This window comes from Bombina bombina, chromosome 7, assembly GCF_027579735.1.
Source record: "Bombina bombina isolate aBomBom1 chromosome 7, aBomBom1.pri, whole genome shotgun sequence".
Classification (NCBI taxonomy): Eukaryota; Metazoa; Chordata; class Amphibia; order Anura; family Bombinatoridae; genus Bombina; species Bombina bombina.
In genome coordinates, this window is record NC_069505.1 from 212,322,521 (window position 1) to 212,344,923 (window position 22,403).

The 22,403-nt window shown below is 42.0% G+C and overlaps 1 protein-coding gene across 1 annotated transcript in view; it reads right to left on the reverse strand.

Moving 5' to 3' along the window:
• Positions 1–22,403, reverse strand: part of IPO7 (importin 7) — a 112,298-nt gene that overhangs the window by 21,516 nt on the left and 68,379 nt on the right. The window contains exons 17-19 of the mRNA XM_053720597.1: positions 12,633–12,699; positions 12,283–12,408; positions 246–343 (exon numbers count right to left, since the gene is read on the reverse strand). Coding sequence (XP_053576572.1) covers positions 246–343; positions 12,283–12,408; positions 12,633–12,699 — 291 coding nt within the window. The remainder of the gene's footprint in view (positions 1–245; positions 344–12,282; positions 12,409–12,632; positions 12,700–22,403) is intronic.

Below are 22,403 nucleotides of genomic sequence, written 5' to 3' on the forward strand. Positions count from 1 at the left end.
TGCTTAGAGGGACAAGATTTAAATAAATAAAAAACACACTAGGTTACAGAATTTGTTTTTGGTTTCCTTGAGGAAGCATGGGACAAGCAGTTTGTTTTCTATTGAAGGCTAAGAAACTGAGCAGTAACATCACAACCAGGTGAATGGAGCCAATATTTTATGCTGCACTGGTTATGCATTTAGTAGGATACACCTGCATTCTTTTGGGCTGAGAAAGAAAAAAAGCTCTGCATGCAAGAACATACCTTTCTACACATACTGTAAATCATTTCCAAGAATTTGGTATCGGACAAAAGGGTATCTGTATCCACAGTGACATAGTTATGTAAGAGAGGCATCATATCTAGATACAGAGGGAAAGATTTTTAGTAAAGCAATACATTTTCATCATTAAATAAAAGACATTACCCCATTTATTTCTTAGCTAAGTTGCTCAATTCTTTTATCTTAAACCCTAAAACAGTGACATACTCACAATGCTGGTCGCAAGGGGGGTTCAGAGCTGCCTGAGGTATCAGAAAACAAAATTTATGCTTACCTGATAAATTATTTTCTTTCCTGGCATGGAGTCCACAAATCCATTCTAATTACTAGTGGGAATGAAACTCCTGGCAACTAGGAGACAAAGAACACCCCAGTAAAGCTTTACTTATCTCTCCCACTTCCCATAACCCCCAGTCATTCACCCGAGAACACAGAAAGAATAGGATACCAAGGGTATTATACAAGTGCCTGAGGTTTAGGGGGGAAAAAAAAAAAATTAGTGGACTCTCCATGCCAGGAAAGAAAACACATTTATCAGGTAACCATTCTAATTACTAGTGGGAACCAATACCAAAGCTATAGGACACAGAATGAAAAGGGAGGGAGAAACAAGACAGGCAGACCTAAGCTGAGGGCACCACCACTTGAAGAACCTTTCTCCCAAAGTAAGCCTCAGCTAAGGCAAAAACATTGAATTTGTAAAATTTAGGAAAAAAGTATGTAATGAGGACCAAGTGGCCGCCTTGCAAATTTGCTCCACAGAAGTCCTGTTTTTAAAGGCCCAGGAAGAAGAAAGAGCCCTAGTTGAATGAGCTATGATTCTCTCAGGAGGTTGTTGACCAGCTGTCTCATAAGCCAACTGAATGACACTCCTCAACCAAAAAGAAAGTGTAGCTGACGTCGCCTTCTGTCCTTTATGTTTGCCAGCAAATACTACAATAAGGGCAGAAGATTGACAAAATTCCTTAACTTAGAGATAGAATTTTAGAGCACAAACCACATCCAGGTTGTGTAACAGACGTTGTTTAAGAGAAGGATTAGCACAGAACGAAGGAACGACAATTTTTTGATTGATATTGTGGTCCGAAACTACCTTAGGATGAAATCCCAATTTGGTACGAAGGGCCGCCTTATATGCATGGGAAATAGAATAAGAGGATCACACTGTAGAGCCGAAAGCTCAGGCTCTACGAGCAGAAGCATTAGCTAGTAAAAACAAAACGTTCCAAGACAACTTAATATCAGAGTGCATAGGCTCAAACGGAGCCTGGTGCAGAACCCAAAGAACAAGATTGAGGCTCCACAGAGGAGCAACAGGTTTAAACACAGGACTGATTCTAACCACGTCCTGAACAAAAGATTGAACATCTGGAAAATCTGCCAAATGTTTATTTAACAGAACAGAAAGGGAACTGACAAGCCCTTCTCCAGACCCTCCTGGAGAATGATAGAATACAGGGAACTCTCACCTTATGCCAAGAGAAACCCAGAGACTCGCACCAGTAAATATATGTGCACCAAACCTTATGGTAAATCCTGCGGGTTACCGACTTAAGAGTCTGGATCAAGGCGTCAATAACGTTTCAGAAAAAACTCGTCTAGACAAGAGTAAGCGTTCAATCTCCATGCAGTCAGCTTCAGAAAACCTAGATTTGGATGAAGAAAAAGGACCCTGAAGTAGAAAGGTCCTTCCTCAGCTTTAATTTCCACGGAGGAGAGGACGACATCTTCACCAGGTCCGCAAACCAAATTCTGCGAGGCCAAGCTGGAGCAAATAGAATCACCGAAGCCTACTCCTGTTTGTCCTCCTTCCTCGGGCGATAGCCCGTATCAAAACGGTGGAAACAGGTAAATCAGACTGAAATCACACGGAACTGCTAGAGCGTCCACCAAAACTGCTTGCAGATCCCTTGATCCGTATCTGGGAAGCTTGGAGTTTAGACGAGACGCCATCAAGTCCAAATCTGGAACCTCCCACCTGAGGATTATCATTGAGACTACCTCCAGATGAAACGTCTGCCTGCTCAGGTAATCCGCCTCCCAGTTGTCCACACCTGGAATGTGAATGGCAAAAATGTGGCAGTTGTTAGACCCCGCCCACCGAAGGACAAGAGTCCCCTCCATCGCTAAGGAACTCCTTGTTCCTCCTCGATGGTTGATATAAGTCACTGAAGTGATGTTGTCTGATTGAAATCTGATAAATCGGACCAAACTCAATTGGGGCCAAGTTATCAGAGCATTAAAGACTGCTCTTAACTCAGATATTTTTTGGAAGGACAGACTCCGCCTGAGTCCAGATTCCCTGAGCTCTTAAGAAACCCCAAACTACGGATGCCAGCCTTTCTGGCTGGGGAGCAGTCACAATTTCCCAGGATGGTCTCAAGAAGCATGTGCCTTGGGACAGATGGTCCTGAGAGAGCCACCAGGACAGCAAGTCTCGACAGGTGGTCTAGGACTATACCTCAGAGGGGTCAGAGTGGTCTCCGATTCATTGTTTGAGCATGCATAACTGTAGAGGTCTCAGATGGAATAGAGCAAAGGAATATTGTCCATGAAAGACACCATGAGACCAATCACTTCCATACACTGTGCCACCAAGGGTCGGACAGATGACTGAAGAGAAAGACAGGCATAAAGTTTGGATTGTCTGACTTCTGTTAAGAAAAACTTTGAGATAGAGTCTATGATCATCCCCCAAAAATATACCCTGGTATTTGGTACAAAGTAACTATTGGCCAGTTGTACCTTCCACCTGTGAGAGCAGAGAAACAGAATCTGTATGGGATTTTGCTAAATAAAAAGATGGCGCCTGAATCAAGATATCGTCGAGGTATGGTGCCACTGCAATTTCTTGAGATATGGCTATTGCCAAAAGAGTCCCTAAAACCTTTGTAAAGATTTGGGGGGCTGTTGCTAGGCCAAAAGGCAGGGCTACAAATTGGAAGTGTTTGTCTATGAAGGCAAACCGTAGGAACATGGAGGTAAGAGTCATTCAGGTTGATGGTGGCCATGAACTGACCCTCCTGAACCAATAGGAGTATAGAATAAATATTCTACATTTTGAAGGAAGGAACCCCGAGAAATTTGTTGAGGTACTTCAGGTCTAGAATAGGTCGAAAGGTCCCCTCTTCCTTCTTGGGAACCACGAATAGGTTGGAATAGAATACTCGACCCTGTTCTGCCAGAGGAACAGGGGTGATCACTCCTAGAGAAGTGAGATCCCTGACGCAGTTTAAGAATGCCACTCTTTTCCTGGTTTGCAGAAAATCTTGAAAGGAGAAATCTGCCTCTTTTGAAATCTCTTGTATCCCTTAGAGTCTACCTCCACCGCCCAAGGATCAGGAACATCGCAAATCAAAGCCTCTTGAAAAAAACTAAAGTCTGCCCTCTACTTGATCCATACTCTGATCGGGGGCCAACCCTTCATGCTGATTTGTTCTCAGAAAAAGGCTTCTTGGACTGCTTGCCCATATTTTCAAAGGTGAGGAGTCGCACCAATATGAGGCTGCGCCGCGCTGCCATGCTAGCAACTGGCTGCCATAGCAGACCTTGGTGAAGAATAGGGTTCTTGTCCTTGAAAGAGGTACTTATCCTCTAGAGGAATAGTAGTTTTTAGCCAATGTGGATATAGACCCATCACATTCTTTCAGAGAATATATAGATTTTTAAAAAAAACAAATATAAAGATGTGTGCTAAACTAGATGAAAAGAATAACAGATGGGTTAATTATAACCTCCAGAAATACACCAACAAGGAGGAGATCTGCATATGTTTACTCCAAATTAATTGGTAATTAAAGTTTGAGTATATAAGGTAACACATACTGGACAAGACAATACTGCTTGAGAAAGGCTTCTTTGTACAGCCGAAACGTGTAGGACTTGCTAACAAAGAATCAGAGAGATTGCTGTTAAACTAATCAGACTCTGCAGGCACAGGAGTCGGTTAGGATCCTGACAACTCCAAAAGGTTGTAAAGGTTAACGTGTATCTGTTGAGATCTAGCAGGTTTTTGTCGATACCCACAAAAATAACTAACAGACGGAGCAATACAGAGGATCATTAGGCTCAATGACGTGCTGTGAAACAGCATAGCTGAATTTAAGTAAATAAGGCAACAAAGGACGAAACGGCTTTTACCGGTAACTCCCAAATAGAAACATTGTGTCACGTAAACATTGCAGTGAAGCAACTATTAACTTTGTTCTTAGATCGATCATAAGATGTCCCCGGGCATCAATTTTATGGACAGTTTATTTTTAATGTGTGAATTATAGTATGCAATATTTCTAGTGTAATTTAATTACATTTTAACTTTTTTTTATAAACTAGTAAAGTGAATTTATCAAAAAAATTTTTGGGGTCCCGGTTTTCTATACCCTGCTATTTTAGAGTAATTATTTTTAAAGTACAGGACTATTTCAAAGTACAGGATTAATTCTGATTATTTTAAACAATAGCATCTTTTAGACTAAGATACCCTTTTTCTTGGGGATCTTTATTGGCGCACTCAATAGATATTTGTTATTAAGAAACACCTGGTTTATCCCATCTAGGCTTATCAAAAACATAATTTATGTAAGAACTTACCTGATAAATTCATTTCTTTCATATTAACAAGAGTCCATGAGCTAGTGACGTATGGGATATACATTCCTACCAGGAGGGGCAAAGTTTCCCAAACCTTAAAATGCCTATAAATACACCCCTCACCACACCCACAAATCAGTTTAACGAATAGCCAAGAAGTGGGGTGATAAGAAAAAAAGTGCGAAGCATATAAAATAAGGAATTGGAATAATTGTGCTTTATACAAAAAAATCATAACCACCACAAAAAAGGGTGGGCCTCATGGACTCTTGTTAATATGAAAGAAATGAATTTATCAGGTAAGTTCTTACATAAATTATGTTTTCTTTCATGTAATTAGCAAGAGTCCATGAGCTAGTGACGTATGGGATAATGACTACCCAAGATGTGGATCTTTCCACACAAGTCACTAGAGAGGGAGGGATAAAATAAAGACAGCCAATTCCTGCTGAAAATAATCCACACCCAAAATAAAGTTTAACAAAAAACATAAGCAGAAGATTCAAACTGAAACCGCTGCCTGAAGAACTTTTCTACCAAAAACTGCTTCAGAAGAAGAAAATACATCAAAATGGTAGAATTTAGTAAAAGTATGCAAAGAGGACCAAGTTGCTGCTTTGCAGATCTGGTCAACCGAAGCTTCATTCCTAAACGCCCAGGAAGTAGATACTGACCTAGTAGAATGAGCTGTAATTCTTTGAGGCGGAATTTTACCCGACTCAACATAGGCAAGATGAATTAAAGATTTCAACCAAGATGCCAAAGAAATGGCAGAAGCTTTCTGGCCTTTCCTAGAACCGGAAAAGATAACAAATAGACTAGAAGTCTTACGGAAAGATTTCGTAGCTTCAACATAATATTTCAAAGCTCTAACAACATCCAAAGAATGCAATGATTTCTCCTTAGAATTCTTAGGATTAGGACATAATGAAGGAACCACAATTTCTCTACTAATGTTGTTGGAATTCACAACTTTAGGTAAAAATTCAAAAGAAGTTCGCAACACCGCCTTATCCTGATGAAAAATCAGAAAAGGAGACTCACACGAAAGAGCAGATAATTCAGAAACTCTTCTAGCAGAAGAGATGGCCAAAAGGAACAAAACTTTCCAAGAAAGTAATTTAATGTCCAATGAATGCATAGGTTCAAACGGAGGAGGAGGAGGAGAAATTGACTTAATGACAGGTTTTATACGAACCAAAGCTTGTACAAAACAATGAATATCAGGAAGAATAGCAATCTTTCTGTGAAAAAGAACAGAAAGAGCGGAGATTTGTCCTTTCAAAGAACTTGCGGACAAACCCTTATCTAAACCATCCTGAAGAAACTGTAAAATTCTCGGTATTCTAAAAGAATGCCAAGAAAAATGATGAGAAAGACACCAAGAAATATAAGTCTTCCAGACTCTATAATATATCTCTCGAGATACAGATTTACGAGCCTGTAACATAGTATTAATCACGGAGTCAGAGAAACCTCTATGACCAAGAATCAAGCGTTCAATCTCCATACCTTTAAATTTAAGGATTTCAGATCCGGATGGAAAAAAGGACCTTGTGACAGAAGGTCTGGTCTTAACGGAAGAGTCCATGGCTGGCAAGATGCCATCCGGACAAGATCCGCATACCAAAACCTGTGAGGCCATGCCGGAGCTATTAGCAGAACAAACGAGCATTCCCTCAGAATCTTGGAGATTACTCTTGGAAGAAGAACTAGAGGCGGAAAGATATAGGCAGGATGATACTTCCAAGGAAGTGATAATGCATCCACTGCCTCCGCCTGAGGATCCCGGGATCTGGACAGATACCTGGGAAGTTTCTTGTTTAGATGAGAGGCCATCAGATCTATCTCTGGAAGCCCCCACAATTGAACAATCTGAAGAAATACCTCTGGGTGAAGAGACCATTCGCCCGGATGCAACGTTTGGCGACTGAGATAATCCGCTTCCCAATTGTCTACACCTGGGATATGAACCGCAGAGATTAGACAGGAGCTGGATTCCGCCCAAACCAAAATTCGAGATACTTCTTTCATAGCCAGAGGACTGTGAGTCCCTCCTTGATGATTGATGTATGCCACAGTTGTGACATTGTCTGTCTGAAAACAAATGAACGATTCTCTCTTCAGAAGAGGCCAAAACTGAAGAGCTCTGAAAACTGCACGGAGTTCCAAGATATTGATCGGTAATCTCACCTCCTGAGATTCCCAAACTCCTTGTGCCGTCAGAGATCCCCACACAGCTCCCCAACCTGTGAGACTTGCATCTGTTGAAATTACAGTCCAGGTCGGAAGAACAAAAGAAGCCCCCTGAATTAAACGATGGTGATCTGTCCACCACGTTAGAGAGTGCCGAACAATCGGTTTTAAAGATATTAATTGATATATCTTCGTGTAATCCCTGCACCATTGGTTCAGCATACAGAGCTGAAGAGGTCGCATGTGAAAACGAGCAAAGGGGATCGCGTCCGATGCAGCAGTCATAAGACCTAGAATTTCCATGCATAAGGCTACCGAAGGGAATGATTGAGACTGAAGGTTTCGACAGGCTGTAATCAATTTTAGACGTCTCTTGTCTGTTAAAGACAAAGTCATGGACACTGAATCTATCTGGAAACCCAGAAAGGTTACCCTTGTTTGAGGAATCAAAGAACTTTTTGGTAAATTGATCCTCCAACCATGATCTTGAAGAAACAACACAAGTCGATTCGTATGAGACTCTGCTAAATGTAAAGACGGAGCAAGTACCAAGATATCGTCCAAATAAGGAAATACCACAATACCCTGTTCTCTGATTACAGACAGAAGGGCACCGAGAATCTTTGTGAAAATTCTTGGAGCTGTAGCAAGGCCAAACGGTAGAGCCACAAATTGGTAATGCTTGTCTAGAAAAGAGAATCTCAGGAACTGATAATGATCTGGATGAATTGGAATATGCAGATATGCATCCTGTAAATCTATTGTGGACATATAATTCCCTTGCTGAACAAAAGGCAATATAGTCCTTACAGTTACCATCTTGAACGTTGGTATCCTTACACAACGATTCAATAATTTTAGATCCAGAACTGGTCTGAAGGAATTCTCCTTCTTTGGTACAATGAAGAGATTTGAATAAAACCCCATCCCCTGTTCCGGAACTGGAACTGGCATAATTACTCCAGCCAACTCTAGATCTGAAACACAATTCAGAAATGCTTGAGCTTTCACTGGATTTACTGGGACATGGGAAAGAAAAAATCTCTTTGCAGGAGGTCTCATCTTGAAACCAATTCTGTACCCTTCTGAAACAATGTTCTGAATCCAAAGATTGTGAACAGAATTGATCCAAATTTCTTTGAAAAAACGTAACCTGCCCCCTACCAGCTGAACTGGAATGAGGGCCGTACCTTCATGTGAACTTAGAAGCAGGCTTTGCCTTTCTAGCAGGCTTGGATTTATTCCAGACTGGAGATGGTTTCCAAACTGAAACTGCTCCTGAGGACGAAGGATCAGGCTTTTGTTCTTTGTTGAAACGAAAGGAACGAAAACGATTGTTAGCCCTGTTTTTACCTTTAGACTTTTTATCCTGTGGTAAAAAAGTTCCTTTCCCACCAGTAACAGTTGAAATAATAGAATCCAACTGAGAACCAAATAATTTGTTTCCCTGGAAAGAAATGGAAAGTAGAGTTGATTTAGAAGCCATATCAGCATTCCAAGTCTTAAGCCATAAAGCTCTTCTGGCTAAGATAGCCAGAGACATAAATCTAACATCAACTCTAATAATATCAAAAATGGCATCACAGATGAAATTATTAGCATGCTGGAGAAGAATAATAATATCATGAGAATCACGATTTGTTACTTGTTGCGCTAGAGTTTCCAACCAAAAAGTTGAAGCTGCAGCAACATCAGCCAATGATATAGCAGGTCTAAGAAGATTACCTGAACATAGATAAGCTTTTCTTAGAAAAGATTCAATTTTTCTATCTAAAGGATCTTTAAACGAGGTACCATCTGACGTAGGAATGGTAGTACGTTTAGCAAGGGTAGAAATAGCCCCATCAACTTTAGGGATTTTGTCCCAAAATTCTAACCTGTCAGGCGGAACAGGATATAATTGCTTAAAACGTTTAGAAGGAGTAAATGAATTACCCAATTTATCCCATTCCTTAGCAATTACTGCAGAAATAGCATTAGGAACAGGAAAGACTTCTGGAATAACCGCAGGAGCTTTAAAAACCTTATCCAAACGTATAGAATTAGTATCAAGAGGACTAGAATCCTCTATTTCTAAAGCAATTAGTACTTCTTTAAGTAAAGAGCGAATAAATTCCATCTTAAATAAATATGAAGATTTATCAGCATCAATCTCTGAGACAGAATCCTCTGAACCAGAAGAGTCCAAAGAATCAGAATGATGGTGTTCATTTAAAAATTCATCTGTAGAGAGAGAAGATTTAAAAGACTTTTTACGTTTACTAGAAGGAGAAATAACAGACAAAGCCTTCTTTATGGATTCAGAAACAAAATCTCTTATGTTATCAGGAACATTCTGCACCTTAGATGTTGAGGGAACTGCAACAGGCAATGGTACATCACTAAAGGAAATATTATCTGCTTTAACAAGTTTGTCATGACAATTATTACAAACAGCTGGAGGAATAGCTACCAAAAGTTTACAGCAGATACACTTAGCTTTGGTAGATCCAGCAGGCAGTGGTTTTCCTGTAGTATCTTCTGGCTCAGATGCAACGTGAGACATCTTGCAATATGTAAGAGAAAAAACAACATATAAAGCAAAATAGATCAAATTCCTTATAAGACAGTTTCAGGAATGGGAAAAAAATGCCAAACATCAAGCTTCTAGCAACCAGAAGCAAATGAAAAATGAGACTGAAATAATGTGGAGACAAAAGCGACGCCCATATTTTTTGGCGCCAAATAAGACGCCCACATTATTTGGCGCCTAAATGCTTTTGGCGCCAAAAATGACGCCACATCCGGAACGCCGACATCTTTGGCGCAAAATAACGTCAAAAATGACGCAACTTCCGGCGACACGTATGACGCCGGAAACGGAAAAGAATTTTTGCGCCAAAAAAGTCCGCGCCAAGAATGACAATAAAATGAAGCATTTTCAGCCCCCGCGAGCCTAACAGCCCACAGGGAAAAAAGTCAAATTTTTGAGGTAAGAAAAAATATGATAATTTAAAGCATAATCCCAAATATGAAACTGACTGTCTGGAAATAAGGAAAGTTGAACATTCTGAGTCAAGGCAAATAAATGTTTGAATACATATATTTAGAACTTTATAAATAAAGTGCCCAACCATAGCTTAGAGTGTCACAGAAAATAAGACTTACTTACCCCAGGACACTCATCTACATGTTTGTAGAAAGCCAAACCAGTACTGAAACGAGAATCAGTAGAGGAAATGGTAAATATAAGAGTATATCGTCGATCTGAAAAGGGAGGTAAGAGATGAATCTCTACGACCGATAACAGAGAACCTTATGAAATAGACCCCGTAGAAGGAGATCACTGCATTCAATAGGCAATACTCTCCTCACATCCCTCTGACATTCACTGCACGCTGAGAGGAAAACCGGGCTCCAACTTGCTGCGGAGCGCATATCAACGTAGAATCTAGCACAAACTTACTTCACCACCTCCCTTGGAGGCAAAGTTTGTAAAAACTGATTTGTGGGTGTGGTGAGGGGTGTATTTATAGGCATTTTAAGGTTTGGGAAACTTTGCCCCTCCTGGTAGGAATGTATATCCCATACGTCACTAGCTCATGGACTCTTGTTAATTACATGAAAGAAAACTATTCAGTTTATCGACTTTAGGAGCCTCAGCGACTGTAGATTCCGAATCCTCCAGAGTAGCCAAAACCTCCTTAAGTAGTAAGCGGAGGTGCTCAAGCTTAAACCTAAAATAACCTCTTCTGAATCCGCTGTACGAACTACAGCAGACTCAGATTTCGCCCTCAGAAGCTACTAAAGAATGGTTATCCTCAGATAATTGAGATAAACTGACCAAGGCAGCTTTGGCATTATCAGAAATTCCTGACTTAGGAAGAGAAAATCTAAAAATATGTCCTCTCTTTCCTGAGATAGGTAAGGCACTCAGGGCTGCAGATATCACAGAGGTAAGCTGAGCTACAAAATCACCTGGGAAAAATACGTCCTCAGGTGCAGACTGAGTGGAACCACAGGGCACTGCTTGTGCAACTGCAAGGGGCGGGGACACTTGAGATGAAAGATGAGGCATGTCTGTGGCAACATAATCCTGAGGCTCAGAGGGGTTAATTTGTTAGTAAATACAGAATTTTTATTTTTAGACTGAAGCATAATTTTTAATACGAGGAACAAAATTGCACAGGAGATATCACCTGTGCTTCTAAACAATACAAACACTTTTTCAAAAGAAAGATATTATCCCTTCCTATAATGAAAATCTCACTCAGTTTTTTACTTTGTCAAATTTAATACAAGTCCGATATAAAAGAAACATTTTACAAAAGCTAAGGTGGCACCCTCTGTCATCACGTGACCGCAGAAATATTCAGTGTGACAGATATAAGAAGCGTGCGAAAGCGTCGAGTTGAACATGCACTTAGTTAAAAAAAAAAAAAAAAGTGTTGTATACGCAAATACTCTACCAGGATTCTGATCAATTTTCCTGAGTCTATTCATAAAGCGCTTTCTTAATTCAAAATAAACACTGTCCCTCAGATACTTTCAGTACTCTCTAGCCGTTGCTGCCTCATCCACAGACATTAAACTCAGTCCCAGAAAAACTGTATTAAAAGTAAATTACAGCTATTTCCATACACCAGAGCCCAGCATAATGCCAAAACCACAATGATGAGATTTATCTTAAGTCCCAAGCTTCTTTTAAGAAGAGGAATTTACCCTTTAAGTGCTTCAGTCCCCTTACCAAAGCAGGAAAAGCACTTACCTTGGAGCTTCAGCTGCATGGCAGGCACAGCTTCAGATGACTTCTGACAGGGACCTGAAGAGAAAAGGGACCTATATAGGGGTTCTAATAGCCACCACAACTCTTACTCAAGAGGATTACATGGACACAGCATTACCCCAATCCTTGCTTGCAGGGAAACTACCCATTAAAGCATTAAAACTTAATTTTCTTCAGACACCATCTTCGCACACCTTCATGATGTCCAAAGGCAAAGAATGACTGGGGGTAATGGGAAGTGGGAGACAAAGCTTTGCTGGGGTGTTCTTTGCCTCCCCCTGGTGGCCAGGAGTTGAATTCCCACTAGTAATTAGAATGGATTTGTGGACTCTCCATGCCATTGGAAAGATAGATGTTTTACCAGAAGCATTTTTCTTATTCTACAATAAAAAGGTAATCATTTCTGTTAGACACATTTCTAATTTTTGTTGCACAGGAAACAGGGTTATAATTTAATGTGCTCTCACCTGTGAAGTAATCAAAACCATCTTGCTGGAAGACCTCAAACACAAGGGGCAGCAGCTGCCACATCTGGGCAGAGACTTGCTGACAGGTTAGGCTGTGGGCCAAGGAGAATATCTCTTCATAAAACTCTGAAACAAGAAACCAGTGTGATTAACGGCACAAGGTTTAAATGGATATTACAAAACTACACCTATAGCACTTTAGATTTAAATACTGAAGACTCATTACCTAAATATTTTTAAACCATTTATATATTTTTATAAAAAATGCCCATCACAACTATCATCGTTAATGTAGTTACTGATGCCCATTATCGGACCACATTAGTTTGCTTCCTGCCCATTTTACTTACCTAGAACATGCTGCTGTAGAACGGTTCCAATCACTTGCAGGCAGATTCCCTCCAGCTGCTGAGTAATCTGGGTAAAAATTTAAATTGCTGAGTTTAATCACACACTAAAAAAAAATCAAATACTTTCTGTAATTTGTGGAAAAACAAAATGTATGCTTACCTGATAAATTTCTTTCCGGGCATGGAGAGTCCACGATTTCATTCCAATTACTAGTGGGAATTCAACTCCTGGCCAGGAGGAGGCAAAGAGCACCCCAGCAGAGCTGTCATGTGTCACTTCCCTTACCCATAATCAGTCATTCGGCTAAAGGAAAATGGAAAAAGATGACAATACAAGGGTATAGAGGTGCCTGAGGTTTATACCAAAAACATCTTCCATCTTAAATGTAATGAGGGTGGGTCGCTGACTATGTCCGGAAAGAAATTTATCAGGTAAGCATACATTGTTTTCTTTCCTTTGGCATGGAGAGTCCATGATTTCATTCCAATTACTAGTGGGAACCAATACCCAAGCTAGAAGACACAGAATGAAAGGGAGGGAGAAAGGCAACCTAAACAGAAGGCATCGCCGATTGAAGAACTTATCTCCCAAAGGAAGCCTCAGTTGAAGCAAAAGAACCAAATCTGTAGATTTTGGAAAAGGTATGCAATGAGGACCAAGAGGTTGCCTTGTCGATATGCTTCACGGAGCTTCATTTTTTAAAATCCAGGAAGAAGAGACAGCCCTAATGGAATGAGCCATCATTTTCTCAGGAGGCTGTTGTCCAGCTGTCTCAAACTAACCGGATAACCCATCTCAACCAGAGAAGAGGTAGAAGAGGGCTTCTGACCTTTAACAGCTAAAACGACGAATAGGGCAGAAGATTGACGAAAAACCTTAGTTCCTTTGCAGGTAAAATCTTAGAGCATGCACAACATCCAGATTGTGTAACAGACGTTCCTTCTGAAAAGAAGGGTTAGGATAAGAAGGAACAACAATTTCTAGATTGAAGTAGCGATCAGACACATTTTAGGAAGCCATCCCAACTTAGAACAAAAGACCACGTTATCCGCATGAAAACATAAGGTAAAGAGAATCACATCATAGAGTCAAAGTTCCAAGACTCTACAAGCAGAAAAAATGTTGGAGAAAAAAAAATCTTTCCAGGGTAATAACTGAATATCAACAATGCATAGGCTCAGGCTGAGCCTGATAAAAAAATGTTAATTTTTTTTTCACAACAAGGTTAAGACTCCACAGGTTTAAACACAGGTCTGATTCTGACCAAGGATTGAATATCTGGCAGATCTGCCAAACATTTGTATAAAAAAAAAAAAAAGAAGTGCAAAAACTGACCCTTTAGAATACCGACAAACCTTTCTCCAGGCCATCCTGAAAAAAGGAAGAAATACAGGGAATCCTCACCCAACTCCAAAAGAAACCCTTAGATTCGCACCAAAAAGGTATTTACACTAAACCTTATGGTAAATCTTACAAATAACAAAAAAAAAAAACCCTGCCAAGCTAAGACGAGGCAGTTAATCTCTAAACAGTCAGCTTCAGATAATCTAGATTTGGGTGGAGGAATGGACCCCGGAGTAGAAGGTCCTTCCAAAAAGGCAACCTCCAAGGGGGAAGAGATGAGATCTTCACCATATCCAAGAACCAGATCCTGCAAGGCCAGGCAGGTGCTATGAAGATTACAGACTCTCTCCTGTGATACAAGCTAATACTCGAGGAAGGAGGGCAAACAGAGGGAAAAAGAATGCTAGATTGAAGACCCAATGTATCAACAGAGCGGCGATCAGAACTGCTTGAGGATCTTTTTATCCAGATCAGTAACAGGAAGCTTTGCGTTTAGACGAGACACCATGAAATCCAACTCCGGAACCCCTACCATTTGAAGATTATCCTTGTGAACACTTCCAGATGGAGGGTCCAATCCCCTGGATGAAAGGTCTGTCTGCTTAGAAAGTCCACTTCCCAGTTGAACACCACTGGGATGAGGATGGCAGAGAGGGAAAAAAAAAAATCCATGAACTCCTAGTTCCTCCCTGGTGACAGATGTATGCTGCTGAGATTTTGTCAGTCCGAAAAATGATAATTCGGGAGAGAAGACTCCTCAGGTCCAAAGACCCCAAGTCTGAAAAGAACCCTAAACTGCTCCCCAGCCCGACAGGCTTGAATCCGTGGTCACAATCTCCCAAGATAGTCTCGGGTATCAAGTTCCCTGAGACAGATGACCCTGAGAATCCACTAAGATAGAGTCTCTCGTTATTGAGACTAGGACTATCCTCAGAGATCCAAGAGGTCTCTATTCCAATGTCTTAGCAAGCAAGACTGAAGAGGTCTCAGATGGATAGGAGCAAAGGAATAAAACAATTATTCCCTACACTGAGTCACTGATGGATGTGTAGATGACTGAAGTGAAATACATAAAGCAAGAATTTTGGATTTTCTGAACTCAGTCAGAAAAATCTACAGAGACAATCTATGATCGTTCCCAAAAAGCATACCCTGGTATTTGGTACTAGGCAACTCTCCTCCAGATTCAGCTTCCACCCGCGAGTACGAAGAGTGTACAACAGAGAATCCTAAAGATCTTGCTAAATAAAAAATGGCGCCTGAACCAAGATATCATCCAGGTACGGAGCCACTGCAATGCCAAGACCTGATCATTGCCAGAAGAGCCCCTAGAACCTTCATAAAGATTTGAGGTGCAGTGGCAAGACTGAAAGAAGGGCCACAAATTGGAAGAGTTGGTCTTGAAAGGCAAACCAAAGGAATTGGAAATGTCCCTCGTGAATAGCAACATGAAGGAACGCGTCCATCAGGTCGATGGAAGTCATGAACTGACCCTCCTAACCAAAAGGAGAATAGAACAGTCAGTCTCCCTTTTGAAGGATGGAACATTGTGACATTTTTTGAGACACTCTAGGTCTAAAATGTGTCGAAAAGTTTCCCCTTCCTAACCACGAATAGATGGGGAAAAATTCTTGACCCTGTTCCACCAGAGGAACTGGAACAATCACTCTGAGAGAAGTGAAAACCTTTACGCAGTTTAAGAAAGTCTCTTATGTTAACTGGGTTGTAGATAAACTTGATAGGAGAAATCTGTCTCAGGGAGGACAAGATTTGAATCCTGTACTGAATCCCTGAGAATACGTTAAAGGGGACATCCAGCGCCAGCAGCTGGATACAGACCAACCACCTTTGAGTTGTAAAGCCACAATCCAAGGCGGACCCTTCAGTGGAAGTAGAAGGCTACTTGGATTACTTGTCCGTGTTCCAAGGCTGTCTCCAATTCAGTCAAAAAAAGAAAAGAAAAAGTTCAATAGAGTCAAACTTAAAGGGACACTGAACCCAAATGTTTTCTTTTATGATTCAGCTAGAGCATGCAATTTTAAGCAACTTTTTAAATTTATTCCTATTATCAATTTTTCTTCACTCTTGCTATCTTTATTTGAAAAGCAAGAATGTAAGTTTAGAAGCCGGCCCATGTTTGGTTCACAACCTGGGTTGTCCTTGCCGATTTGACAGCACCAAGTGCTGTCCAGGGTGCTGAAACAAAAATTGTCTGGCTCCTTAGCTTAGATTCCTTCTTTCAAATAAAGATAGCAAGAGAATGACTTAAAATTACATGCACTGAATCACGAAAGAAAATATTTGGCTTTAGTGTCCCTTTATAAAGAGACAAAATCAAACATCTCAATGAAGGAGATTATTCCTAAAGGCTAAGGTCGCTCCTCTGAGGACACAACTGTCACAGCAATGTCCAGGAACAATCCTGCGACCTCAGCTGCTGAATCTCTCTCAGCCTATTGCTCTGTCAGAGTACTTTATTTCATTTAATAAAAACATAGAACTATAAATGAATCCTAAAACACAGAACTGAAAAACTGAGTCTGATGCATGATACCATACATGTCAGACCTAACAAGTGTCTCCCTCAATATGAGGAAAAATATAAAACATACAGTTGTGCTCATAAGTTTACATACCCTGGCAGAATTTATGATTTCTTGGCCATTTTTCAAAGAATATGGATGATAACGCAACAACTTTTCTTTCACTCATGGTTAGTGTTTGGCTGAAGCCACTTATCAACTGTGTTTACTCTTTAAATCATAAATGACAACAGAAACTACCCAAAGGACCCTGATCAAAAATCTACATACCCTGGTGATTTTGGCATGATAACATGCACACAAGTTGACACAATGTGGTTTGAATGTCTATTAAAGGTAACCATCTTCACCTGTGATATGTTTTCTTGCAATTGGTGTGTGTGTATAAAAGGTCAATGAGTTTCTGGACTCCTGACAGACCCTTGCATCTTTCATCCAATTCTGCACTGACGATTCTGGATTCTGAGTCATGGGGAAAGCAAAAGAATTGTCAAAGAATCTGCGGAAAAAGGTAGTTTAACTGTATAAAACAGGAAAGGGATATAAAAAGATATCCAAGGAAATGAGAATGCAAATCAGCAGTGTTCAAACTAATAAAGAAGTGGAAAATGAGGGGTTCTGTTGAAACCAAACCACAGTCAGGTAGACAAACCAAAATTTCAGCCACAACTGCCAGGATAATGATTCGGGATGCAAAGACAAAACCACAAAACTTCAGGTGACATACACGACATGTGGTGTGGCCGTTTCAAGATGCACAATAAGGAGGCACTTGTAGAAAGATGGGCTGCATGGTTGAGTTGCCAGAAGAAATCCATTACTACGCAAATGCCATAAAGTATCCTGCTTACAATACGCCAAACAGCACACAGACACGCCTCAAACCTTCTGGCACAAAGTCATTTGGAGTGATGAGACCAAAATTAAGCTTTTTGGCCACAACCATAAACGCTACATTCGGAGAAGATTCAACAAGGCCTATGATGAAAGGTACACAATTCCTACTGAGAAACACGGAAGGTGGATCGCTGATGTTTTGGGGATGTGTGAGCTACAAAGGCACAGGAAATTTGGCCAGAATTGATGGCAAGATGAATGCAGTATGTTATCAAACAGAACACCTCTTCTTCCACTTCTTTATTAGAGTTTGAACACTGCTGATTTGCATTCTCAATTCCTTGGATATCTTTTTATATCCCTTTCCTGTTTTATACAGTTCAACTACCTTTTCCCCCACTGATCCTTTGACAATTTTTTTTTCTTTCCCCATGACTCAGAATCCAGAAAATAAAGTGCAGCCCTGGATGAAAGATGCAAGGGTCTGTCAGGAATCCAGAAATGTATTGACCTTTTTATACACACTACAAGAAAACAGATCACAGGCGAAGATGGTTACCTTTAATAGCCATTCAAACCCCTTTGTGTCAACTTGTGTGCATGTTATCAGGCCAAAATCAGCAGGCTAGGTAAACTTTTGATCAGGGTCATTTGGGTAGTTTCTGTTGTCATTATGATTTAAAGAGAGTAAACGCAGTTGACTGATAATTAATGGCTTCAGCCAAACACTAACCATGAGTGAAAGAAAAGTTTGGTGTTATTCATATTCTCTGAAAAATGGCCAATAAATAAATTCTGCCAGGGTATGTAAACTTATCAGCACAACTGTATGTCTTACACCAAATAAATAGAAATAAATATTGCATGAAAAAAAAAAAATAATAATTCCCATACATAAAAAGGAAAAATATATACGAGACGGATATATTAAAAATCCCCTCATATGAGAGAGATTAATACATGGAGTCTCTGTACCAGACAGATGAAAACATTAGGTATAAAATAAGTTATATAAATGATGGCACTTCGTAAACTAAGTTTTTCATGCTACTATCAGCGTGATAGTCTTCTAATATGAAGAAATGAAATGCATATGAAACATAAAATATTAAAAATGTGATCATATACATAAAAAAAACTGCCACTAGATGGCCGACACTACCAAGAGATTCACGATAACGATTTGATTCATAATCTAATATAAGGACTCCAGAAACATGCAACATATTATAAAGATTTTCCCACAATAGAGTAGCAAAGTGCTATGAAGAAGACTTAATAGTCTATATACACATTAGAGATTCCAGAATATGCATAACCAAAAAAGAAAATTTATGCTGCAGATTACCTGATAAATTTGTTTCTTTTTAGACAAGATGAGTCCACGGATTTCATCCTTGTGAGATTACGCCTCCTGGTCAGCAGGAGGCGGCAAAGTGCACCACAGCAAAGCTGTATAAATAGCTCCTCCCATCCCTCCAACTCCAGTCATTTGACCGAAGATAGGAAGAGAAAGGAAAAGCCAAGGTGCAGAGGTGTCTGAAGTTTACAAAATTAGTAACTTGTCTCATAGAATAGGGCGGGTCGTGGACTCATTGTGTCTAAAAAGAAACAAATTTATCAGGTAAGCATACATTTTCTTTTTAAAGACACGATGAGTCCACGGATTTCATACTTATGTGTGGGATACAATACCAAAGCTATAGTACACGGATGAAAAGGGAGGGACAAGACAGGGAACCGAAACGGAAGGCACCAACTGCTTGAAGAACCTTTCTCCCAAAAACAACCTCAACAGAGGCAAAGGTATCAAATTTAAAAAATCTAGAAAAAAAAAAGAGAGAAGGGTAGACCAATTCACAGCCTTGCAAATCTGTTCAACAGAAGCATCATTTTTGAATGCCCATGAGGAAGCCACAGCCCTAGTGGAATGAGCCGTAATTCGTTCAGGAGGCTGCTGTCCAGCACTCCCATATGCAAAACGGATGATACTCTTCAGCCAAAAAGAAAGAGGTAATGAAGCTTTATAACCCTACGATTTCCCTGAAAAAATAACAAAGAAGACGATTGTCGAAAATTCCTTAGTCGCGTGAAAGAAAAACGTTACAGCACGGATTACGTCTAAATTATGGAACAGACGTTCCTTCTAGAAGAAGGATTAGGACACAAGGAAAGAACAACAATCTCCTAATTAATATTCTCGTTTGAAACAACTTTAGGAAGAAAACCAAGTTTTTTTTTACAGAACACCACCTTATCCGAATGGAAAATAAGAGAAGGAGAATCATATGGCAATGCCGAAAGCACAGACTCTTCGAGCAGAAGAAATAACTAGAAATAAAACTTTCCAGATAATTTAATAGAAATGGAATGCATAGGTTCAAACTGAACCCTTGGAAGAACTCTAAGGACTAAATTTAAACTCCCAGGAGGAGCAATTGATCTAAATATAGGCCCGATTCTTAGAGTCTGACAAAAAGATTGTACATCTGGAACATCTGCCAGACGCTTGTGTAAAAAAAAAAATAGAGCAGAAATCTGTCCCTTTAAGGAACTCGCTGATAACCTCTTCTCCAATCCTTCTTGGAAAAAAGACCAAATTTGTGAATCCTAACCCTACTCGATGAGAAGCCCTTGGATTCACACCAATAAAGATATTTACGCCATATCTTATGGCAAATTTTCCTAGTAACAGGCTTACGTGCCTGAAATAAAGTATTTATGACCGAATCAGAGAAACCTCGCTCAGATAAATTCAAGAGTTCAATCTCCAAGCAGACAGCTGCCGAGAAATTAGATTTGGGTGAAGTGCCCCTGAGTCAGGTCTTTCCACGACGGGAGCCACCAAGGTAGTAGAGATGCATCTCCACCGGAACTGCATACCAATCCTGCAAGGTCAGACCGGCGCTGTCAGTATCACCGAAACCCTTTCCTGTATGAACCGAGTAATTGCTCGAGGCGGAAGAACAAACGGAGGAAACAGGTACGCTAGCTTGAAAGTCCAAGGGGCCTCCAGAGCATCTATCAGTTTGCCTGGGGTCCCTGGATCTCGACCCGTAGCCCGAGAGCTTGGCAATCGGTCGGATGAAAAGTCTGCCTGCTCCGAAAATCCGCCTCCCAGTAGTTCCAACTCTGGGATGTGGAACATCGACACAACAAGAATGATTCTCTGCTCGCGGAATTAATCTGGCAATCTCCGTCAACGCCAAGGAATATCCTTATATCTCGCTGATTAATGCAGGTCACTGACGTTACATCGTTCGTAGATTATGGGCAAAACAGACTCTTACTGTGTCCATAATCCTTGAACCTTTAGGACTACCCAGACTGCTCCCCCCTAGGAGGCTGGCCTCAATCACCACAATCACCCAAGAGGTTCTGTGAAAACATGTACCCTGAAAGAAGTGAACCAGAGATACTCTTCTTCGGGAACCACAAATAGAATGGAACATTCCAGTCCCTGCTCCAAAATTGGAACGGGAACAATCACTCCCAGAGCGGAGAGGTCTATGACACAATGTAAGAACGCCTCTTGTCATCAGATCTGCAGGTAATCTCAAAATAAGGAATATTCCTCCAGGAGTTACCTTGGAACTCCAGATTGCATCTGAGAATTTCCAGTGCACAGGGATCCTGGACATCCCGAACCAAGGCTTTGAACAAAGAAGGAAGTCTGCCCCCTACAAGATGCAGTCCCGGATCGGGGATACAACCTTTCTACTGTCTTGGAATTGCTAGTCGACTGCGTGGACTGTTTTCCCTTGATCCAAAACTAGTTGGATCTCCATGAAGATTTGGACCGTTCCTGCTAATGAGGCAGCGGCTGAGGAGGAGGCGGCTGAGGAGGAGGAGGCGGCTGAGGAGGAGGAGGAGGCGGCTGAGGAGGAGGAGGAGGAGGAGGCGGCTGAGGAGGAGGAGGAGGAGGAGGAGGAGGCGGCTGAGGAGGAGGAGGAGGCGGCTGAGGAGGAGGAGGAGGAGGCGGCTGAGGCGGAGGAGGAGGAGGCGGCTGAGGAGGCGGAGGAGGCGGCTGAGGAGGCGGAGGAGGCGGAGGAGGAGGAGGCGGCTGAGGCGGAGGAGGAGGAGGAGGAGGAGGCGGCTGAGGAGGAGGAGGAGGAGGCGGCTGAGGAGGAGGAGGAGGAGGCGGCTGAGGAGGAGGAGGAGGAGGCGGCTGAGGAGGAGGAGGAGGAGGCGGCTGAGGCGGCGGAGGAGGAGGCGGCTGAGGCGGCGGAGGAGGAGGCGGCTGAGGCGGCGGAGGAGGAGGCGGCTGAGGCGGCGGAGGAGGAGGCGGCTGAGGAGGAGGAGGAGGAGGAGGAGGCGGCTGAGGAGGAGGAGGAGGAGGAGGAGGAGGAGGCGGCTGAGGAGGAGGAGGAGGAGGAGGCGGCTGAGGAGGAGGAGGAGGAGGCGGCTGAGGAGGAGGAGGAGGAGGCGGCGGCTGAGGAGGAGGAGGAGGAGGAGGCGGCTGAGGAGGAGGAGGAGGAGGAGGCGGCTGAGGAGGAGGAGGAGGAGGCGGCTGAGGAGGAGGAGGAGGAGGCGGCTGAGGAGGAGGAGGAGGCGGCTGAGGAGGAGGAGGAGGAGGCGGCGGCTGAGGAGGAGGAGGAGGCGGCTGAGGAGGAGGCGGCGGCTGAGGAGGAGGAGGAGGCGGCTGAGGAGGAGGAGGCGGCTGAGGAGGAGGAGGAGGCGGCTGAGGAGGAGGAGGAGGAGGCGGCTGAGGAGGAGGAGGAGGAGGCGGCTGAGGAGGAGGAGGCGGCGGAGGAGGCGGCGGAGGAGGAGGCGGCGGAGGCGGCGGAGGAGGCGGCTGAGGAGGAGGCGGCTGAGGAGGAGGCGGCTGAGGAGGAAGAGTTTCTCTTGAAACTACAAAAGGAACGAAAATTGTTTGTCATCCTTCATTCCTCTTGATCTACGGGAGAAGATGACCCTAACCTCCCGTGATGTCAGCAATAATTTTCTACAAATCAAGTCCGAACAAAAAAAAAAAAAGTCTTCCCCACGTATGGAATGGCTAGAAGCTTAATAACTTACTATCATACTAACACAGGCAAAGAGAAT